At 38.1% G+C, this 22420-nt stretch overlaps 2 protein-coding genes across 18 annotated transcripts in view; one reads left to right on the forward strand and one right to left on the reverse strand.

Annotated features, from left to right (window-relative positions):
• The window catches only part of LOC5572041, a 41027-nt gene extending 25343 nt beyond the window's left edge, over positions 1 to 15684 (forward strand). The window contains exon 2 of the mRNA XM_001660099.2: positions 15109 to 15684. Within this exon, the coding sequence (XP_001660149.2) occupies positions 15109 to 15312 (204 nt within the window). The 3' untranslated portion in view covers positions 15313 to 15684. The remainder of the gene's footprint in view (positions 1 to 15108) is intronic.
• LOC5572043 (scavenger receptor class B member 1) overlaps positions 15348 to 22420 on the reverse strand; it is a 58181-nt gene continuing 51108 nt past the window's right edge. For 15 of the 17 annotated variants that reach the window (XM_021844246.1, XM_021844244.1, XM_021844240.1 and 12 more), the window contains one exon: positions 15348 to 15988. In XM_021844246.1, coding sequence (XP_021699938.1) covers positions 15758 to 15988 — 231 coding nt within the window. In that variant the 3' untranslated portion in view covers positions 15348 to 15757. Of the gene's footprint in view, positions 15989 to 21697; positions 22207 to 22420 lie in introns of those variants that run through there. The other 2 variants (XR_002500361.1, XM_021844247.1) reach the window with 2 other exon arrangements.

A 22420-nucleotide genomic window follows, 5' to 3' on the forward strand; every position in this document is an offset into this window, starting at 1 on the left:
GTAGCGGTCTGCCGAACATCATCTCGGCCGGTGATTTGTCGTCCAGGTCACTGGTTGAAGTGGAGCGGTAAACCTGCAGGAATGTGACCAAAGCTTCTTCTAGCGTCTCTCCCCCTGAACGGATTTTCCGAAGGCTTCTCTTCAGGGTATCCACGAATCTTTCGGCTAGGCCATTTGATTATGGATGATACGGAGCAATGCGAATGTGGCGGATACCTTGACTGGTACAGAAACTCTGGAATTCGTGGCTTGAGAACTGGGTGCCGTTGTCCGAAACGATTACCTTTGGAACGCCGAATGTTGCGAAGGTTTGATTCAGCAGTTTGATCGTGGCTTTCGTTGTCGTCGATTTGGTTACGTGTACCTCGGGCCACTTGGAATAAGGATCTGCTATTACCTGGAAGTAGACCCCATCTACTGGACCTGCATAGTCAATATGGATGCTCGACCAGGGTTTGGAAGGAACGGGCCAGGATTCCAGTGTCGTCTTGGTAGGAGTCTTGCCTGCAGTCGAACACGGGTTGCAGCGCTTGACGAAATCTTCAATTTCGCTATCGATGCCGGGCCAGTACACAAAGCTTCGTGCAATCGCCTTCATCCGGACCATTCCTGGATGTCCTCGATGGAACTGTTGCAGAATCCTTTGTCGGAACTCGTCGGGGACGACGACTCTGTAGCCGAACATGATGCAACCGTCGACAACGCTGAGCGATTCTCGGCGTTGGAAGTAGGATTGAACTGCAGCGGGAAGATTCTTGGAGCAGCTGGGCCAACCGTCACGGATGTATTTTGCGACGGTTTGGAGTGTGGTGTTCGTTGATGTTGCCTTCCGCAGCACTGCGAAAGAAACAGGTACCTTCTCGGCGGCGTCGGAAAGGATGCTTACCAGATCTTCCTCGAGGCTGAGTGTTGCAATGACGTATTCTTCCTCGGGTTGCTTGGTTCGGTCGATCAGCCGGGACAACAGGTCTGCACATCCGAACTCGCTTGTAGACACATGTTGAATCTCGAAGTCGTAGTTCAGCATTGTGAGAGCCCACCATTGAAGTCGATTCGCAGTGTGTAGCGGAATGCCCTTCTTGGAACCGAAGATGGACAGGAGTGGTTTGTGGTCGGTCAGCAGTGTGAAATGTCGTCCCAACAAATATTTGTGGAATTTCGTCATCGCATATACCAACGCGAGAGCCTCCTTCTCAGGTTGTCCATAGTTACGCTCCGCGGGTGCGAGCGTTCTCGAAGCGTGTTGCACCGCCTTCATTCTGCCATCAGGGAATTGATGAAAGATGACTGCCCCGATGCCAGTGCTTGATGCGTCCGCTGCCACGACGATTGGAAGCTTGGAATCTTAATGTATCAGGAGCAGATTTGATTGAAGCGTCGCCTTGAACTGGTCGAAAGATTTCTGGCATTCCGGAGTCCATCGCCATTTCACGTCCTTCTTCAGCAGCTGGTCCATCGGATGACGCAGTTCGTGAATATTGCGCACGAACCTGCATTAGAAGTTAATCGCACCCAGGTACGATCGAAGTTCGGAGACATTGATTGGCGGTGGGAGTGCAACGATAGCCTTCACTTTTTCGGGGTCTGGACGGATGTCTCGTTGGTCCACGATATGCCCCAAATAACCGAGTTGTGTTTCGAAGAAGTGGCACTTCTCGGCTTTGACGTGGAAGCCATACTCCTTTAGTCGCTGGAAGAGTAGGTTGAGTGAAGCTGCGTGTGACTTCATGTCCTTTCCGAACACGATGACATCGTCGATGAAAGAGCGGACGCCAGGTATGCCCGCAATCATTCCATCCACCACGCGTTGGAATGCACCAGGTGCTGATTTCACTCCGGGGGCCAGGCGATTGAAACGAAACAACCCACGATGCGTGTTGATGGTGAGCAGCTTTTTGGACTCTTCATCCACATCGAGCTGCAGGTACGCATCGGAGAGGTCTATTACGCTGAAGACGTTGCTGCCGTTGAGTTGGGCGAAGATTTCCTCCGGTGTTGGAAGCGGATAGTTGTTGGGATCCAACGCTTCGTTGAGTCCCGTCGAGTAGTCCGCACAGATGCGAACTCGCACTGCAACGATGGGAGCAGCCCATTCGGAGAAGTCGACAGGTTCGATGATGCCCAACGTTCGCAACCGTGTGAGTTCGGCATCGACCATCGGAATCGTGTTGAAGGGAACTGGTCGCTTGGGACAGAAAACAGGTTTGGCATTTGGTTTTAGAAAAAGCTTTACCTTCATTTTCCCTCCCCTTGGTTATGCGACCTTGCCGCGATGGGAGGGCATAATCCATTAGCCCATATGATGGAAACCAAAGGCGTCACATTTTGGCACTTTTTGCTTAAAGCCGCGTCATAATTCATATGGCATAGACGCAATAATATCTCGGATGTGATCCAACGGACATTCTGCGTCATTGATAGAATTGATGCCCATTTCAAATAATTAATCTATTCGAAGTGGACATTAATACTATTGGTGACGTTCAGTTTGCCTTTTGCTAACCAGAATGATCCGTATCCACTCTTACTATTAGCTAGTTAGATACATCGTTATCATATACGACGTAGGGAATACATAGGAACTCTTAGGAAAATGACTAGTAGATTCACTGAGTAGAAATAAGTGGCGACAATCTTATTTTAATATGGTTTTTACATTGCCATAATAAGAAATACCTCTTTTGTAACAGAGGTATAAATAATCTAATTCCAGCTTCATTTTCGCAAAATTTACAAGTAGAAAGTAGGCGTTGTGAAGCATTGCATTTGCCACCGAAAAGTGAATCATGTAGGAGACTGTAATAGAAGCCTAAGGTAACTTTACTCTTCAATATTCACTATAAAATGACTATGGAAAGTAAGACGCTGAGATCGATCATTAGGGTACACTTGCTAGTTTAGAAAAATTGTTGAACAGACAAGGAAAGCGATTTTTTTCTTTAAGGATATATGAACGTAATGACCAATAAACACTTTTAACAACAAAAAATAAAATTAACTAGAACTACTACTAAACAGCCTAATTTTGTTAAAACTTGACGACAATTGACATTTAAGACTCTAATCATACGTAAAAGACAGGAGTAATCAGAATTGCACTTGAATGACAAATTATTCAAAACCATTTCGACTAGACAGTATTAGTAATGACACTACTACACAACTATTTCAAACAAATTCTGATGGAGCTGCTGATTTTCACAATGCTTCCTTTTCTCAGAAGCAAGGGAATATGGGCACTTTTCAAAAACTACCACGTCACAATACTAATAAAAAAACAGTGTTCATGTGGGCGCCATTGCCTAGTCCGTCTGAGTATTGGTCCTGGTAGAGGGGAAACTTGGCAAAAGCCAGACCGAGGGTTCAGCCTTGACAAGTTAAGCTGTCAGGCAGCTCCAACTGAAAACCATACAAAAAAAAAAAAAAAAGGGCTTTACCTTCATTTTCTTGCAGTGCCCCAGTGAATCGTTGAAAACATCCGCGTGCTTCGTTCGGAATTCACGGATCTGTTGGTCGACCGACTCCGCCGTTACTTGCTTGCAGACGGAGTCGAGGGGAACCGACCACAGCTCGAAAAGCTCAATCCAGTCAATGCCTAATAAATTGAGGTTAGCAGCCGTCGTAACGAAACATCTTCCCCGCGCGGTTTTGCCATTGATGCTGACGTCGCACTGGAACTCACCCATCAGATGAAGCGGTTCACCCGACGCGTTGATTGCTTGAATCGTTGGTTTTTTCATCGGAGGGTTGCCCAAACAGTTCCACGTTTGCTTCGAGATCACGGTGATGTCACTTGCCGTGTCCAGTTGCAGCTTGGTAGCAACGCCGTTGATAAAGGTTGGCACGTACTTACGCTTGCTGGAACTTTCAGCGATGTGGTTCACGATGTACACCCCTCTGGCTTTGGCTTTTCGGGGTTTGCTTGATTTGTTTGCTGGCTGTGGCTTGGCATGTTTTTTTTCTCCTCCCCGGCTGAAACTGATTTCGGTTTGGAAAAACAGCCACAATATCCCATCCTCGTCGTCAAATTGTTATGTTCGAATTACTTCCGGAATGAAAAGAGCTTGACTTTTACTGCTACAATTAAATGTTAATTTATTGGAAGTCAAATAACTAATGAAGACTGAGGTGTCAGTCGGTGCCCTTATATAGGCATACAAGGGTTGCTGTGATTAAAAAATATACAATTTTGAGATTGGTTGTTTCCATGGTGTTGTGATAACTACTGGGACCCAACACTTGGCTAACTGAGCTTCAAATGTGGGCTTCGTGGCCGTGCGGTTAGTGTCACCAAGGCATTTAGCCGCATCGTGCTAAGGAGTGTGGGTTCGATTCCCGCTTCAGTCCGGAAAACTTTTCGTCAGGAATGTATTTCGACTGTGCCACTGGGCGTTGCATGCTAGTCCGTTGTCTAGTGTGGTGCTTCCTTCAAAGGACATAATCGTCCACTGGAAGCATTAACGTGTCGGTGTCTTTTATTAAAAAAAAAAAAAAAAATGCGGTAACACAAAGTAACCAAAGGATACATAGCAACCATGATCCATATCACCGCCAACCTAGCAAAGAAAATCAATTTTTGACTTCGCCTTCCTTGAAAAAAAAAATTACCGCGTTTGGTGTTCCCACATTTGATATTTGCATTTCAAACGCACACAGCAATACATTCGCTAACTTCGACCTCTTATTCCTTTATCTTATATTGCTGTTTGACGTGCAAATCCAGTCTATCTGAGCTTCACATGCGGTAACACCAGGCCCGTCCCACTCGTGCTCAGATTGGGTACCACTTCTAGTACTGCATTTGGTCCCTCGGTAGTGCAAAAGGTACCCAAGTTTGACAGATCGTAGTACACTTTTCACGGCATTCTAGATTACCTTATGAGCCATTAAATTTCGTGCTACTGCAAGGGACATGGAAGTCTTTAATGTGTCTTTGGTAACACAAAGTAACCAAAAGATACTGAGCAACCATGAGCATATCACCGCCAACCTAGCAAAGAAAATCAAATTTTGACTTCGCCTTCCTTGTTGAAAATCTTACCGCATTTGGTGTTCCCGCATTTGATATTTGCATTTCAAACGCACACAGTACTACCTTTTGTCTTAAGCGGCTACCTACAAAAATATTTGATCTCATGATTTTTTTGTCATATTTATAAAGTGGGATCAGTTTTCCAATTGACAAACTTTTTGTAACAATCTTTTTAACAAAATGTGTTCTATTTTGCTACAGTCAACTCTCCCTAACTCGATATTGAAGGGACCATCGGGATAGGGAGGTATCGAGTTACAGAACACAAAACCAGTGCAACTGCGATCCAAGGGACCATCGAGTTAGCCATGAAAACCAAACTTTTACTATGGGGCTCTGCACAAAAATCATTAGATCTCTTTCATTCTTCCATGAAATTAGTAAACAACAAGGCCAGTAAACGTCATAATCCCATACAAAATCAAAACAGTGCAGAGGCCTATGGTTCTCTAACTCGATATCGAGATACGGAATATCGAGTAATGGAGAGCTAACACATTTACATTTTGAAGCATTTGTGTCAAGTCTTCTCCAATTCTCTATACCCTCTTCCTGTCCTTTCCGATGGTGTTCATGCGGTCCGCACAGACTATTAGGGCCATTACCTATCCCTGCCCCCGGCTTTGGACTTGTTGGGCAAAGGTGGACACACCACAATGCAGAACAGGGTCACCGAAGCGGAACGTGGAACCTGGATTTCGGTAGGAAAGAAAACAACAACTTTACTGTACGCTACGAGAAACTTTTACTAAACCCTTCTGTACGGATCGAATATTACATTACGAATAAATGGCAAACTTTCCATTCTCCCTTTCTTCCTTCTATTGACTGTTAAACGAGAAACTTGCGACGATCGACGCGCCACCATGGTGCACCATAATTCATATGACGGAGGGTATTAGAACTAATTTGGAGGTGATGATTTCGCAATTTGGAGGTTAATATCACCTTCAAACACTAGCGATTTTGCGGTGGGATGTTGACGTTTGATCACGAATTTGGCGCGCTCGCCGACTGCCCTACCGGCGCATGCGTCATTCGCTATGGTCTACGTATACTCTACACATCAGTGTTGCCACTTAATATACAAGACTTTGTATCATTGCATACTCCAACAGGACTGATTTGCACTCTCATTGCACAGCCAATTCAGATTACCGACCCCAGTAAAATTTTACTGGGTTTTGGAACTACGGATTTTTCGGTAATTTTTACGATTACCGAAAAACCCAGTAAACCAAAATATGTTTTGATTGATGGAAATTACTGACGTAGTCAGTAAAATTGTAGAGTGTTTTTACTGGCTTTCAAGTTTGCCATGCTTCACGCTTTGCTTCTCCAGATTCTGTTCTTTCTTCAAAGATCAATACAAATAGTGATGCGTGATGAAAAACAGCCTATTACGATGAGAAATTGCAAAAAAAAAAAAACAAACTACTGAATTGTTTTTACTGACTTTTCGGTCTGTACGGTAATGTTGCGAAATTGGGTGTAACAGCAAGTAAAAAGTAAAAGTTATTGCGGTTATTATTGCTGAACCTCAGAAGTTTTCAATCAAAAAGCTGAAAGTTCGGTATTTTTTTATGATTCGTACCCAGTATGAAAAATTACCGAACCAGCAAATCGTGATTGAGTGTCTGCCGCACCAAACGCTGCTGAATGAAAATGAAAATGAAATTTAAAATAAATATGTTTACCTATTTTTTTTATTTTGAAGTAGGTAGGTATATTTGAATTTTCTGAGGAATGGTTCACTCTGGGTAACCGTTTTCGGGGGAATGGTTTTCTGGGGAATGTTATAGAATCGTCACCATCTGAGCAATTTGCTAAGGGACCCCGTTGCGAAATTTATGTTTATTATCCGTAAAACTACTTCAACCGATAAATGTATGTTAACCCATATCTGCCCAGCGTCCTAATAATAGGAAAGAAGCCCCAAACACCCAGTGTCCTATAAATAGGAAACTGTCTTCTGCAAAGTTGATCACAGGATTGGTGTATTCGACAAATGTGATCAACTAAATGATAAACATCCGTTTAAAAATTTATTATTCCGGAAAACATTTACTAGATGGCGCTAGTGGGCAAAGATTGTATTTGTTTGTATCTCAGTCCAGTTATGAGATACAAACTTAATGTCTTCGACAAAGTTGAACAACTAAATGAGACCTATTCGCATAAAACTTTTTTAGTTCAAAACATATTCACAAGATGAGTAACAATTTTTTTTGGTTGTAGTCAAGTGTAAGATACAAAGTTGATGTTTTCGGCAAAGTTGTTCAACTAAATGAGACCTATACGCCTAAAACCTTATTAGTTCGGAAAACACTCACATGATGGAGCTAGTGGTCAAAATTCTTTTTTTTTTATATCTGAGTTCAGTGATGAGATCCAAAATTGGTGTCTTCGACAAAAGAGTGCAACTAAATGAGATCTCTTCGCCTAGAAACATAGTAGTTTGGAAAACACTCCCAAGGTGGCGCTAGTAGGCAAACATATTATTTGCTTATATTTCAAACCAGGGATTGGATGCAAAGTTGGTGTATTCAACAAAGTTGATCAACCTATTCGCCTCAAAACTTCTTAGGTCATGAATCACTCCCAACATAGCGCTAGTTGTAAAACAAACGTTTATAAGTCAATTCAGTGATTGGATACAAAGTTGGTGTCTTTGACATGATCATTGTATTTGCATAGAATTAAATAGAATTTTAGCGTAACACTTTTTGTATTACAGTTTTTATACTTTTGAATGAGCAGTAACGCTTGTGTTTACCTCCTTCCTCTACCAATTTGTGGATGGTGCCTAGAGTAAAATTACTTTTGGATTCTTGAAAATATGTGAATATATGGAGTCGGGTCATATAGTAGTTCTTGTCATTCCTAGAATTTGCAGTACCAAGGGACCAAATTTAGTACTAGAAGTGATACTCAATCTGAACCCTAGTAATAATGAATAATTGGCGGGCGAAGGACTACGAGGATAGTTTGACTTTTTTTAATGAAGAATAAACATTATAGGTATTAACACATATATTGAGCTTTTCGGTAATCCAATCCGCATGGTTATTAAATTAACGCGTGGTAAAGATGGATAAATTATAGGTGAAATTATGAAAAAAAAAATCCATGTGCTCGGCTGGGATTCGAAACCAGGACTCTTGTATGCTAGACGAGCGCTTTACCAACTAAGCCACCGAGCCACTTGGTGACCCAACAACTCAATTGGTTACAAGTTTCGAATACAAATCCCCACAGATCACGAAGATCCCTTTCATAACCCACATCCGCCTATCTCATATATACTGCCCATATTCGCATAATTGTCCCATGTTTATAGAAAATCCCATAGAACATGAGACAGTTAAGTGAATATGGGCAATATACTACACACGCGCGCAGAGCGAGTGCGATTTATTTTGTGTTGAAACTGTTTGCCTATCATACCCACTAGTGTGGGATAAAATTAAGATCTCGCTCCAGTCCACTTTTTGGATTGCATTTAGGTTCAATAACAACTGTGCAAAATTTTCCCTCCCCATGGTTATGCGACCTTTCCGCGATGGGAGGGCATAATCCATTAGCCCATATGATGGAAACCAAAGGCGTAACCTGTAGTGGTGGTATCACATTTTGGCATTTTTTGCTTAAAGCCGCGTCATAATTCATATGGCATAGACGCAATAATATCTCGGATGTGATCCAACGGACATTCTGCGTCAATGATAGCATTGATGCCCATTTCAAATAATTAATCTATTCGAAGTGGACATTAATACTATTCGCGACGTTCAGTTTGCCTTTTGCTAACCAGAATGATCCGTAGCCACTCTTACTATTAGCTAGCTAGATACATCGTTATCATGTACGACGTAGGGAATATTACTCTGAGGAAATTGACTAGTAGATTCACTGAGTAGAAATAAGTGGCGACAATCTTATTTTAATATGGTTTTTACATTGCCATAAAAAGAAAAACCTCTTTTGTAACAACGGTATAAATAATCTAATTCCAGCTTCATTTTCGCAAAATTTACAAGTAGAAAGTAGGCGTTGTGAAGCATTGCATTTGCCACCAAAAAAATGAATCTTGTAGGAGACTGTAATAGAAGCCTAAGGTAATTTTACTCTTAAATATTCAATATAATAATGATTATTGAAAGTAAGACGCTGAGATCGATCATTAGGGTACACTTTATAGTTTCGAGAAATTGTTGAACAGACAAGGAAAGTGACTTTTTTTAAGGATATATGAACGTAATGGCCAATAAATAATTTTAACAACAAAAAACGAAAATAACTAGAACTACTACTAAACAGCCAATTGTGTTAAGACTTGACGACAATTGACATTTAAGATTCTAATATTACGTAAAAGACAGGAGTAAACAAAATAGCACTTAAATGAAAAATTATTCAATACCATTTCGACTAGACAGTATCAGTAATCATTACGTTACTTGTGAAAAAAAGTTATTCAATAAAAACCTATTGACAAGGCAACGTTGATTAACACGTGGAATAACAATAATAACAAAATTGGGCAAAATTTCCGAATAGTCTATGTTTAATAACTTTTTTTTCATAAGCATCGAATTGCTTTACGGTCTTTGTTGTTCATCGTAAAAATGCTTATCGAGATTTGTGTTCAGAATTTTTATAGAAGACAATGGGCGACCTCTGACGATTTTTCTTTGCAAAAGTAAGTTTTCCCATAGTAAATCCCATACAAACTTTGAACGGCTGACGCTAAAATATAGTTTCACCGATCGAGCTGAAATTTTACACAGTTGTCTTTATTATTATTGTCTTTATTAAAGAGACCTTCAGCCTTTCAATACTCTTTCAGATGCATTGATAAGATAATAAGATTTGTTCGAAAAAAATAGGAAAAACCAGAAAGTCAAATTGTCCCATAATGAAAAGAAACCGCATATTAGTCCCACTACTTTATATTTTTTTATCTTTATATTTTTCTCGGAAAGATATAGCAGTGAAAAGCAAATTGTGAATGTTTTATTAAGATTTGATCTTTATCCAATCCTCTGGAATTTTTTGAATATGCGTATGGTTATACAAGTTTGAATCTGTTTTTGAATATTCGTACAAGTTTGAAAACTTTACAGCCCATTTTCCAAATGCCTACTTTTTACAGATGGGACTGACTTGCGATTCACGTCAGTAAATGCAATCCAACAAGTGGACTGGAGCGAGAATCTAAATTTTTCATATAATCGTGTCCCAGGCTAATACCCACATCGCTTCCACAATAACTTTATTGGGGAAGTGTAAAGATGGAGGAAGGCCATCAACGTGTCGTTCGCATTCAACTGACGACATGATTAGGCTTCATTCACAAATTTCATAACGCCAAAAATGGTAATTTTTGACACCCACCCACCCCCTCGTAACGCATTTTGTATGAATATTTCTAGAAATTTGTATGAACTGTAACAACTTGCGGACACCCACCCACCCCCTTCATATAACACATATATTGACACTTATATTGACACATATATTGACATACAGTGGGATTCCGTTTTTGGCAACAAAGTCGAAATTTTCAGTTGCCAAAAACGGAACCGTGCCAAAATTGGAACCCTTATTTTAAATTTTATTTTTCAACTACTGGTTTTGAAAACATGACTAGAATGTTATTACATCATCCTTATAGAACTATATGGCATAAAGACTTCTGAACGGTTCACTTCGAAGCAGTTTTCCGTAATATTGTACTATGCTATGGATCTATAGCGCCGAAATGTTAATTGTGGCAAACGTTCTACATCCATGCTTTTTACACCTAAACGTCTTTAATGATTTTTAGAAGCTTTATGTACACTATTTGTATGAGTGGGCCATGTAAAATTAATAATCGCAAAAGTGGCTTTTATACAAGAACTGAACATTTTCCTAAAACTATGTAAGAATACGAAAAAAATTAAATGTGTTACTGTATTCATACAAAGACGTTTTTGAGTACAAATCAAATGTCCTGGGTATATATTTCGCCAGAAACACTCAAAATACCACCACAAATTCACATTTTCCCGCTAGGAATTACCAGGATGCCCTAGAAATCTTAAGAGTTTATTAGGAATCACCAAATTTCGAACTTAATCCCCAATAACCAACTATACATTCTCAGGATCCCACAAAAAACCCCAAGTATCCGCTAGGAATCTGCAGACATTCTCAAGAATCCGTTAAAACTTTTGAGAAGTCCCTTAAGGTCTAAGAATCTCCTAAGGAGTCTCCAGGCTTCAATTAGGAAACTCATAGTTCCAGCTCGCAAGGAACATTTTGTTTATGTTGAGACCCGTATCCTTGATTAAAAATCTTGTACCGAACTCGTCTCTTAAAAATCTAACGTCTTAAAGAATTTCCAACAAAGAGGGAACGTAGCTCTAATTAGTTGGCGCAGAAATATTAATATACACACTAATACCACAAACAAAAACTTTAAATACTCTTAATCGTTTTTATCGCACGCTTCAATTATTGAGAATAAGTTGTAGTTTGGACTGTGTTCGCATTTGTGCCGGTATTGAATGGAACATTGCAATTCTTAAAAAATAATATGCAATAAAGTAAAATCTTCACTTTTTTATGGATTATATGCTGCCACTTCTGCAATTCACTAAAATTAAGCAATTTATTCTATGAAATTTCTTAAAAGTTATGATGCACGACAAATTGTTGTATTTTCATTTATTACTGCATTGTGTTTTTCATGCGCAATGTATGTAACTCCATAATAATAACAGTGAGCTAAAAAGGTGACTTTTAGTTGTCTAATGTGCTTGTGCTCTGTTCAAACAAGCTGTTCCAAAACAGGAGAGAAGTGATTTTTAGTGTACCACCTACTGGTAGACCCAAGTGGGCTGGACACTTAATAGGAATGCCTATGAGATTGATCTCTAGTTGAGATTGTGGTGGAGATGAATGGCCTTATGAAACGTTGTGAATGCATGACAAATGACCATCCTGAAGTAAATAAGCGCGTACGGGAGCCCTTAGTAGTTAATGAGATTTGTAGGAATATCAACGAAAATGAAGATCTGGAATGTAATCGGTGTATAGTTGACCTGCCATTCAGATAAATAAAGCGACAGACACGATAATATTTACAAAAAGATTACAAATTTTAATGATATTCAAAAATGTTGCCAAAAACGGATCCATTTTGTTGCCAAAATCGGGGGGTGCCAAAAATGGAGCATGCCAAAAACGGAGCATGCCAAAAACGGAATCCCACTGTATATGGCAGCGTCCATTTATTACGTAACGCTAAAATTGAAATTTTTGACCCCCTCCCTCCCTCCGTAACACTTTTTGTACGAAAAATTTCAAATTTTTGTATGAGCCGTAACGCTTGAGCCTACAACCCCCCCCTCCTCCTAGAGCGTTACGTAATTTGTGGATGCCGCCTATTGAGCTTTTCGGTAATTCGGGATTTTTTCATAACTTCATCCATAATTTATCCATCTTTACCACGCGTAATGAGTTAATTAATAGTATATTAGTATTAGTAGTATACTTGAGATAGATGGATGTGGGTTATGAAAGGGATATGCGTGATCTGTGTGAATTTGAATTCGAAACTTGTTATCAACTAAGTTATTGGGTCACCAAGTGGCTCGGTAGCTTAGTTGGTAAAGCGCTCGTCAAGCATACAAGAGTCCTGGGTTCCAATCCCAGCCGAGCACGTGGATTTTTTTTTATAATTTCACACTGCACCAAGTAATCATGTCATATTTATCTGAAAAAAAAAATATAATTTTTTCCATGTAGTTTTTCACATAAGGTTCATTGGTTTACAACATGAACGTTTGCGATTGCATTTTGATTGCATTCATCAGATAAAACACATACATTTGATCAGAAACATATATTTGTGAATGGGCCACAAATTTCATAACGCTGAAGGGGGTGGGTGGGTGTCCGCAAGTTGTTACAGTTCATACAAATTTCTAGAAATATTCATACAAAATGCGTTACGAGGGGGTGGGTGGGTGTCAAAAATTACCATTTTTGGCGTTATGAAATTTGTGAATGAAGCCATATGGGTTAATCATCTCTTTAATGAATTTTAATGGATAATTAAGATGAAAATAATTGTTTTTGTTCGTGATTCTTATATGATCGTTTAATACATTTTCAAAGGATTTGCTTTATATTTTTGGGATTATTCCACTTAAATAGACGAAACACATAATTTACGTTCTAAATTATTTATTCAATTATTATTCAAAATTGTTTTATACATATATTGATTTTGAAATATGCGATTCCAAGTCAGTTTTCCTGCCATAATCCATCGTCTGCGACTTGCAAAAGTCTTTGATATCCTAAGAATTTCCTTCATCTTTCTGTAAATTTTAAATAGAAATAGCGAATTTATATTTGATTAATTTGTGTATAAACATTGAAATTACCTATCGTTGTAGTTCAATCAAACAATAACTGTGGAGAAACACACTTAAAACTGAACTCTAAAACCTGCTAAAATGGAACCAACCAACTAAATACGCCATCTTGAAAACCTACTAATTTTCACATCTGCGAATCACATAACCATTATCGGTTAAGGCGAAGTAGGCCGTCATTGCAATTTGTACGTGTCGTTGATGATTGTTTTTCATCTTTTTCATTCATCTCTCGATTTCGAATCAAAGAAAATCAGTTGGTTTTGCACCGGCACACCTGAAAAAGTATAAGCATACTTTATGCATGTTAGCGCGTACAGTGATACTTTTTCAAGTCAATATAAACTAACAAGGCTGAGTATTATCACTTTGAAATGCAAGCTAAAAATCATCATTGTTGCCAAAACGAATGACGGGCTACTTAGCCTTAACCTACATGACTTTTGTTGTATATGAACAGTATGAACCCATAAATATGATGAGGTATTATAATAAGTTCTATGCACTTTTTTAATGAATTGCAATGGATACACAATACATTGATATGATTACCATAATTCTAAATGTATGTGAGGTTTTTAATACTTTTTATGATATTTCTTGGTTCAGTGCACCCATAATTTATCCATCCTTACCGCGCGTAATCAGTTAATTAACTTAATTAACATTATGTTTTTAATACTTAATTGGTTGAAATAAAATGTGTTTTTGCTGTATGGCTGATTTTTTTTTATTGAACACCCGTTACTGACACAGACACCCTATCTATCTATCTATCTATATACACCCGATTCTGTTTTTGCACGGATTTTTTTTACACGGCCGTGCAAAAAAAGTTTCCATACATTTTTTTCCGCCTAAACCTGATTTTTGCATGAAACGTAGAGAAATGTTGTTACTTTTTTTGCACGGTTTTTGAAATTTTGAACTGAAAACTTTTTTTGCACGGTACGCATCCCCCGTGCAAAAACAGAATCGGGTGTATCTATCTATCTTCTATATAAATAAAAATGGAATGGTGTTTGTATGTCACGAAATGGCTTGAGAACGGGTGATTGGACTTACATGATTCCTTCACTGTTGAATTCGTCCAGAGCTCCGACGTGTTTGTGCGAAGAAAAAGTTTAGGAAAGTCATCGGGATAGTGGAGAAAACGGGAGAAAACTAATCTGTCATTTTCCACACGTGACTTTCATGGCGTTTTTCAACAGCCTACTTGATGGCAAGACGAAGTTTGCCGGGAGCACTAGTTATTAATAAATTTATAATTTCAAGTGTGCGCTAGAATAAGGGTAAGTGACATGATCGATTTCTCTTAATCGGTCCTCTCTTCTTCAAATAAAGGTGACAAGATGCAAGTTAGTCAGTATTTTTTCACCTCAGAACGCAAGATTGCATCTCTGCCAAGCGGTTTGAAGTGGAAAAATGCTTACAAATTTGCATCATTAAAAATGCTTACAAAATATCACCTTTATTCACGAAAGAGAGGATCGATGAATATCGATCATGTGACTTACGTTCTTATTCTAGCAGACGCTTAATTTGCTTTATTATAGTGACTCTTCGCGCTTAAATAACAATTGATGATACATTATGCAAATCAAGTTTTCTTATGTTTACACTATTGTTTTTATTTATTTTCAGGTGCAATTCAATCTGAAACCAGAAGTGCACGTGATGAGAACCTGGGATTTCGCATACCGCCAGGCGAGGAAGGGCGAATGGGAAATAGCTGCCAGGGATCGAGAGCGTTTCAAAAATAGAATCCATGAAACAGGAAAAGTGCTCAGCACTGTGTTCGATAAAAATTTGCGTGATAAAGTTTATAAGGAAAGATTTAGCGGCTAATGTAAATATAGGCGATGTGTATTTCTATTTCTTCGAAACATATGGGATCCTTGTAAATTTCTATTGGTAAAATGCTATGCAAATTTTCTGGCTCCTGGCATCCGATGACTATTAGCAGAGTAATGTAAAAATATTAAGCTACAGACAGTGGTTGAACTACATTCTCCCTTATTAGATATGGTCTTGAGCTCAATGTAAATGTTGGCTACTGTGATTGATTATTTTCCAGATAATTAGTTAATCTTATCTCTTTTATTCGATGGTCACCCTCATATCGACTAAAAGAATATTTATTGTATTAAGAAACAGAAAAAAATAAATGAAAAATAAACATCCAGGTACTAATAATATTGTTTATGTTGTTTTTAAATTTGTATAATGAAATATAAATATGTAAGGAACACTAAATTTAATATAAAAATAAAAAACAAGTTTTGATTTGAAATTATTGTTTTATTAATTCCGAATTGTTGTTATTTTGCAAACATTTTTCCTGTATCATTACTGAAGGTATTTGGATATATTTGCTGTCAATTTTCCAAGCTTTGTGTAGCGCGATAAGCAATAATAGGATAAATAACGCGTAAAAGACAAAAGGCAGGTAAGATTGTATGTCTTTCACTATGTTAAAAATTCTTATTAAGTTGATAATGCGAAGCGGAAGTTCGTTTTGGTGCTGCAAAAAAGAAGAAAAAAAATCAGTTAATAGTATTAAATACTGCAATTTTTAGCATAGGATAAAGAATGTATTTTGACCCAACGGCTTTATTGTACCCTTTCTGTTCCATAAAATCTGTTAAAATCACAACACTAATCCTCCAAAGTTAATTGGTTACCTCAAAAATTTCAGTAAATTAAAAATGAGAAAGTGTCCGAAAATAAAGCCTCTGGTCAAAAATAGAAATACAGTGTCCGTTTGTTTTTTTTTTTTGCGCGGTATTTGATGCTAAAGAGACAACAGTTACTTGGTGCACATTACAAAATCGAAATTTTTTTCAACTGTTGATTATAATAGAAGTATGCGGGGCAAGAGGAGTTCCCTTTGTTTGTGAGGTTCTTATCAAAGTTTTTCAAAAAATTGTTCAGGATTCTGGTGTATTTGATATGGCGTGCAACAATTTCAATTTAAAAATCAACATCGGTACGTATACATTGTCAAATGTACGTTATTGTACTCTTAATTACCTTTTGCAATTCCGTTGCTTATTAGCCAACGTTTCATCAAGAAAATAAACAACATAACAAAAAAAAAAAAAAGTGACGGGTGTTTTAAAAATCAAGTTTTGCAACGAGTTACGTACAACATTTTTTTTGCAATTTCGTAAAAGACCACTTGAGGGTGTCAGAAATAATATCGGAACACATTTTCACCATCATTTTACAATTTCTGGAAAATTGATGTGTAATGATTCATTACGCAACTCAAAACAGTTGCGTAATGAGAAAGCGTTGCGTAATGATTAATAACAGCAGTGGTTTCAGTTGCGTAATTACTATTCATGCACTGCATACTTCAGTACAGGAAAGTAGGCCGTTTCATGACAGATTGACGTGATGAAAATCAGCCTATTACGATGAGAAATTGCAAAATAGTAGTTTACGGAACAACTTGCAAAGAGATGATTTTTACAGCACGAGTCGTAAAACTGTGCTGTAAAACTCGAGTTCTGCAACGCGTTACGTATAACATTTTTTGCAATTTCGTAGAAGACCACTTGAGGGTATCAGAAATTATAACGGAATGCATTCACCATAATTTTAAAATTTCTGAAAAATTGTTGTGTAATGATTCAAAGTACTTTTTGCAATTTCTCATCGTAATAGGCTGTTTTTCATCACGCCAATCTGTCATGAAATGGCCTACTTTCCTGCACTGAAGTATGCAGTGCGGGAATTGTTATTACCTAACTTAAACCAGTGCTGTAATGATTCATTACGCAACTGTTTTGAGTTGCGTAATGAATCATAACACAATAATTTCTCAGAAATTGTAAAATAATGGTGAATGCATTCCGATATAATTCCTGATACCCTCAAGTGGTCTTCTGCGAAATTGCAAAAAATGTTGTACGTAACTCGTTGCAGAACTCGATTTTTACAGCACTCGTCATAATTATCCTACTCGGCAAGCCTCGTAGGATAAATTTACATCTTTCTGCAACTTGTTCCGTAAACTACTATTTCAAGGGTCAACCCCGTTTGGCATAAAGCCGTTTGGCATAATAGTTGTTTGACACAGGCTTGGGAACTGTGACCACAATTTACCACACTTCATCGATTCTGCCAGTCAACCAAAACACAAAGCAGCAGCAGCATCAATACCATCAAGCGTTGCGCTGCCAACGATTCACACACTGAATGTTGAGTGTTTTTGTCTCTCCACTTATGATCGTTTTCGGGCAGCCATCTCGAGGTGAATGACTGAAAAAAATGTTAAATAATTCAATCGCTAATATTTCGCTTGTGTTTTCAATTTTGCGCAATTCGCAACGTTTAATGAGGCCAATAATCCCAACTGCTATCTCAACTAGATACCTCTTTTCTCAGGCATTCATGCTGAGTGACCAGCCCACTTGAGTCTGCCAGTAGGTGATACATTAAAAAAACACTTTTCTATATCTGGAACAGCTTGTTTGAGTAAAAGCACCGACATAAGGAACAAAAAATCTATGACTCACACAAAGTTTTTGGCTCATTGTTTTTATTATTATGGATGTACATAAATTGCGTATGTAAGAACACACCGCAGTAATAGATATAAATACAGCAAAATTTCGTGTATCATAACTTTTAAGGAATTTCATTAAATAAATTGAGTTAGTTTAGAGAATTGAAGAAGTGTCAATATATAATCCATGAAAAGTCTGCATATTTTACTACATTCTATAATATTTTTTAAAAGAATTCCTCTGGCACCATGATACGCATGACATGCGAACACAGTCCAAACTACAGTTTATTCTCAATACTATCATTGAACCATGCGATAAAAACGATTGACAGTGTTTTAACTTTTTGTCTGTGGTATTGGCATGCATATTGATCTTTCTGCGTCAACTATTTATAGCTACGTTCCCTCTTTGTTAGAGGTTCTGTAAGACGTTAGATTTGTTAAGAGACGATCCAGAATTCTATACAAGATTTTTAATCAAGAATACGGGTCTCAGAACATAATCAAAGTGTTCCTTTTGAGCTGGGTCTACGTTGGGTAAATACGTTGGGGATTCTCGGTTCATGGTGGACTTTTCAGAATTTTTTACGCAATTCTTGAGGATAATCTACATATTCTTAGCGAACACTGAAGATTTCTGGCGGCGTCCTGAGAATGTATAATTATGTCCATAATCTGGTGATTCCTAATAAACTCAAGATTGCTAGGGCGTCCTGTAATTTTCTTGCGAGATAATGTGGATTTCTAGAAATATTTTTAGTATGTCTGGCGGAATCCAAAGATGCTAATTTCTAGCAAAATCTTTAGCGGAATCCTGAGAATTCTAGGTGAGATCTTACGGATTCCTAGCAAGATGCTCTAGAGCCTAGATTTAAAATATGGGTTCCGATTTTGGCAACTGAAAATTTCGACTTTGTTGCCAAAAACGGAATCCCACTGTAATTGAAATCTATTAGCGCTAATAGCAAGAGCACAATCATTCCGTTGCTATACACGCAAAAAAATTGTGCGGTAAAAACTACCATTTTAGGGGGTTAACTTAAGCGCTCGCACCGGCAATTTTCAGCAGACCAGAAATGCGCTTGATTTTACCATGTCTGTAGTCGGAATCAGATTGTTGTAAATTATTTCTGTCAAATGTACCAGTAATGCGGTGGGGTGTACCGTAAACATAGTAAATTGGTCTGAATTTCCATGGTAGTTTCAAGAATGGGCGTAGTCAGCTAAAATAGTTATTTTTACCACAGAATTTTTTCCCGTGTACATATAAACAAGTTCAATTTCATGCTGACTTTATCGAGCAAAAATGCAAAACCCCAAAAACCGGAAAAATCGGATCACTACTGTGCTCGAGTCATTTCGCATTCGGGTTTGAAAAAAGTTGAAAAAAAAAAGATTACAGTTTTGAAGAGCCGTGACATTTTTTTGTTTTGAACGGTCATGGTTTGCTTTGGATTTTGATGGTCGTGTGGAAACATGTAAATGTAGAGGCGGTAAATGTTTGCTACACTCATAAACACGGGTAGTCACAGAATGACTAAATTTTAGTAATTTATGACTATTTTCTATCTGCCTCTCTTTCATCATGCAGGGAATTTTATTCCTATTTGTCAATTTGCCTGGGTTAAAGCATCGCTAAGCTTCAACCCAGTCGAAATGACAGTTAGTGTGGAAATTCACAACAGAATGAAAGAGAGGCAGATAGAAAATAGTCATTCATGCATAAAGTTTAGTAATTCTGTGACTATTTTTATTTCTGAGTCTAAAGTACTTTTCCCATCCCTGGTTTGGCATAACAGTTGTTTGGCATAATAGTCGTTTGGCATGATTTGAAAGGAAGATACTGCAATGGTACAGTAATATCCGGACCTTAAGATGCGTCTTAAAATATCATATTCCTTCTTTTTTTTACAAATGGATTCTTAGACGTTGGACACATTTTTGTTTAAAAATGCACCGGACATGATGGCCCTGAATGTCATGTACCATCAGTGCACCAGCTCACTAGTATAAAAACGGATTTTTCGTTTACACATGCAATATTTTTCGCACGGATATCGCCCAGTCTTCCCATGAACAGAACCGATGTGCAACTTTGGTTTTGTTACCTTTCAAATAAAGGTTACATTTTTTATTGTAAATACTTGTTTTTTCTTATATATAGTTTCCTTATTCTTATCATTAGTTTTTTATAAGGGCAGCTCGAATTTAAATATGAATACAGTTAACTCTCCCTTACTCGATATTCCGTATCTCGATATCGAGTTAGAGAACCATAGTAAAAGTTGGTTTTCATGGCTAACTCGATGGTCCCTTGGATCCCAGTTGCACTGGTTTTGTGTTCTGTAACTCGATGCCTCCCTAACTCGATGGTCCCTTCAATATCGAGTAAGGGAGAGATGACTGTACTTTCTAAACTGAATAAAAATGAATCGAAACTGAATTAAAAAAATACATCGAAATCATTCCTTTCCTGAACCCAATCATCATCCGTTACACATTGCCACAGCTGGCCACTACCGTCACAATCGGTGAGTCAGCTCGTCGACCGTGGAGGACAACCCCATAAAAGGAGCTGTCATTCCGAAGTTCGGCCTCCAGAAGGTGAAAAAGTATATAGCGACAAGTCGTGCAGTGCGGTTATAGTAAAACTTAAATTTAACCTGCAGTAAAAAGGCACCACCAAGTAATCGCGTGTGACCGAGAGTGTATCAACTACCCCAAGAAAGTATTCGCCATCGAAAAAGCGGTAGAAGGACGTGAAACAAGTGTAGCTTCGATTTGGTGACACTTTGCTGGAGAAATCCGTCGCCATAGTGAATGGGTCGTCTGGCTGGTTCGTCATCGGCCCTAGAAGATCGGCTTCAGTGTGCATTGCCCCGAGCAACGGAGACGACCCAGATCTAAAGTCATTTGCCGAGTCACTTACCGGAGCGACATGTCCTATCCGGCTCTCTTTACCCATACATCAACAAGGCAGGGGCCCGTTTCGTTCACAGTCAAGGCGTTGAAGATCAAGCCCACCATCATCCAGTAAATTGGTAATGTGTTCAATCAATATCCTATTCCTTTTTCCCACATGAACATGAGTTATGGAATTTTAGATTAGTCGTTCCATTCACCCTCCAATTTCTTCTCGGAGCCATTTTGTACGTCCCTGAGGTCCAGGATAAAACCTGGACAAAGGACAAAAAGGTCATTATAACAGAGAATTTCTAACAGTTTGAACCTTGCAACTTGTGTTGAACCGCAAACGCGCTTTGAGTCTGTGTATCAAACCGAACACATGTACATGTATACTTAGGTTCAAATAATTGCACAAAGCAGACAAACAGAGAAATCAATACTTTAAATAATATTTAGCGGAAACTTTATAAAAACAAGGATTTCAAGAATTTCACTATATCATACAACAAGACACGATAAGTAGAAATTGATAAGCGATTGCACACACTCAGAAATAAATAAAGTCATTAATGCATATTTTTCATGCAAAATGCAGGTTTGCCTTGGTTCATGCATAAAATATCTAAAATGCAAGAAGGCAGAGCCATCTTTATGCAGTTTAGTTTAACAATGTTTATTTTTTAGTTATTTTTAATCTAAAATTTACGATTTGTCAGCCGTTTAAAAATGCATAGATTTTATGCATATTTTTAACTATTTTTGAGCTGCTTGAGATTGTAATCCCAATGAAATTATAAATACTACATGTTAATTACCAGCTCACTTCTGAGCTAATCATGGATTAAACTGTATATTTATTTATTCACAACACATACTGTAAAATAATTACAATATATATCAAATCAATTTCCCATCATTGCGTTCGAACTTGCATCAGCAGGATTTATTCCCAGCATCTTGGCTGAATCGGCTGAAGATCAAGGCCTCAGAACGGGTGATAGTGCAGCTTTGTGAAGTTCTTAATTTCTTGTACCGGATGATGTGAGTTCCCGGTGCGGTTCGGCATACTGATGATTGGGAGAGTTGTAGTCGTCTTCGGAAAAAAAAGATTTCTGGAAAATAAGGTAATCTGTTGATCAAGGATTTCAGTGGAGATGAATTCAAATTATCGTCCTTACCATTTTGCTAGCCATTTTGTGATGTTAATTACTCGTTAATCACTGTTATCACTCGTTTCAAAATTATTGATCATTTACCGGTACTGCGAAAAACTTACAAAATGGCGACCCGGTTTGATTCTGGGTCTAATTGTCAATCTGAAATGTATGCGTTATATTACTTAATTCGAAATAGTTAGAATAAATCTGGAAAATAGGCGTAAAATGCATATTTTGTAGAACACGCAATGAATAAATCTTGTTAAGTTTTCAAACTAATAAAATAAACTCATTTAGTGATTTTTATTATTTCTGAGTGCACGAGGTACAAATGGACCGGTTTCCGAACCGATGTTTAATTTACACATGTTTT

This window comes from Aedes aegypti, chromosome 2 (genome assembly GCF_002204515.2).
Source record: "Aedes aegypti strain LVP_AGWG chromosome 2, AaegL5.0 Primary Assembly, whole genome shotgun sequence".
NCBI classification, from domain to species: Eukaryota; Metazoa; Arthropoda; class Insecta; order Diptera; family Culicidae; genus Aedes; species Aedes aegypti.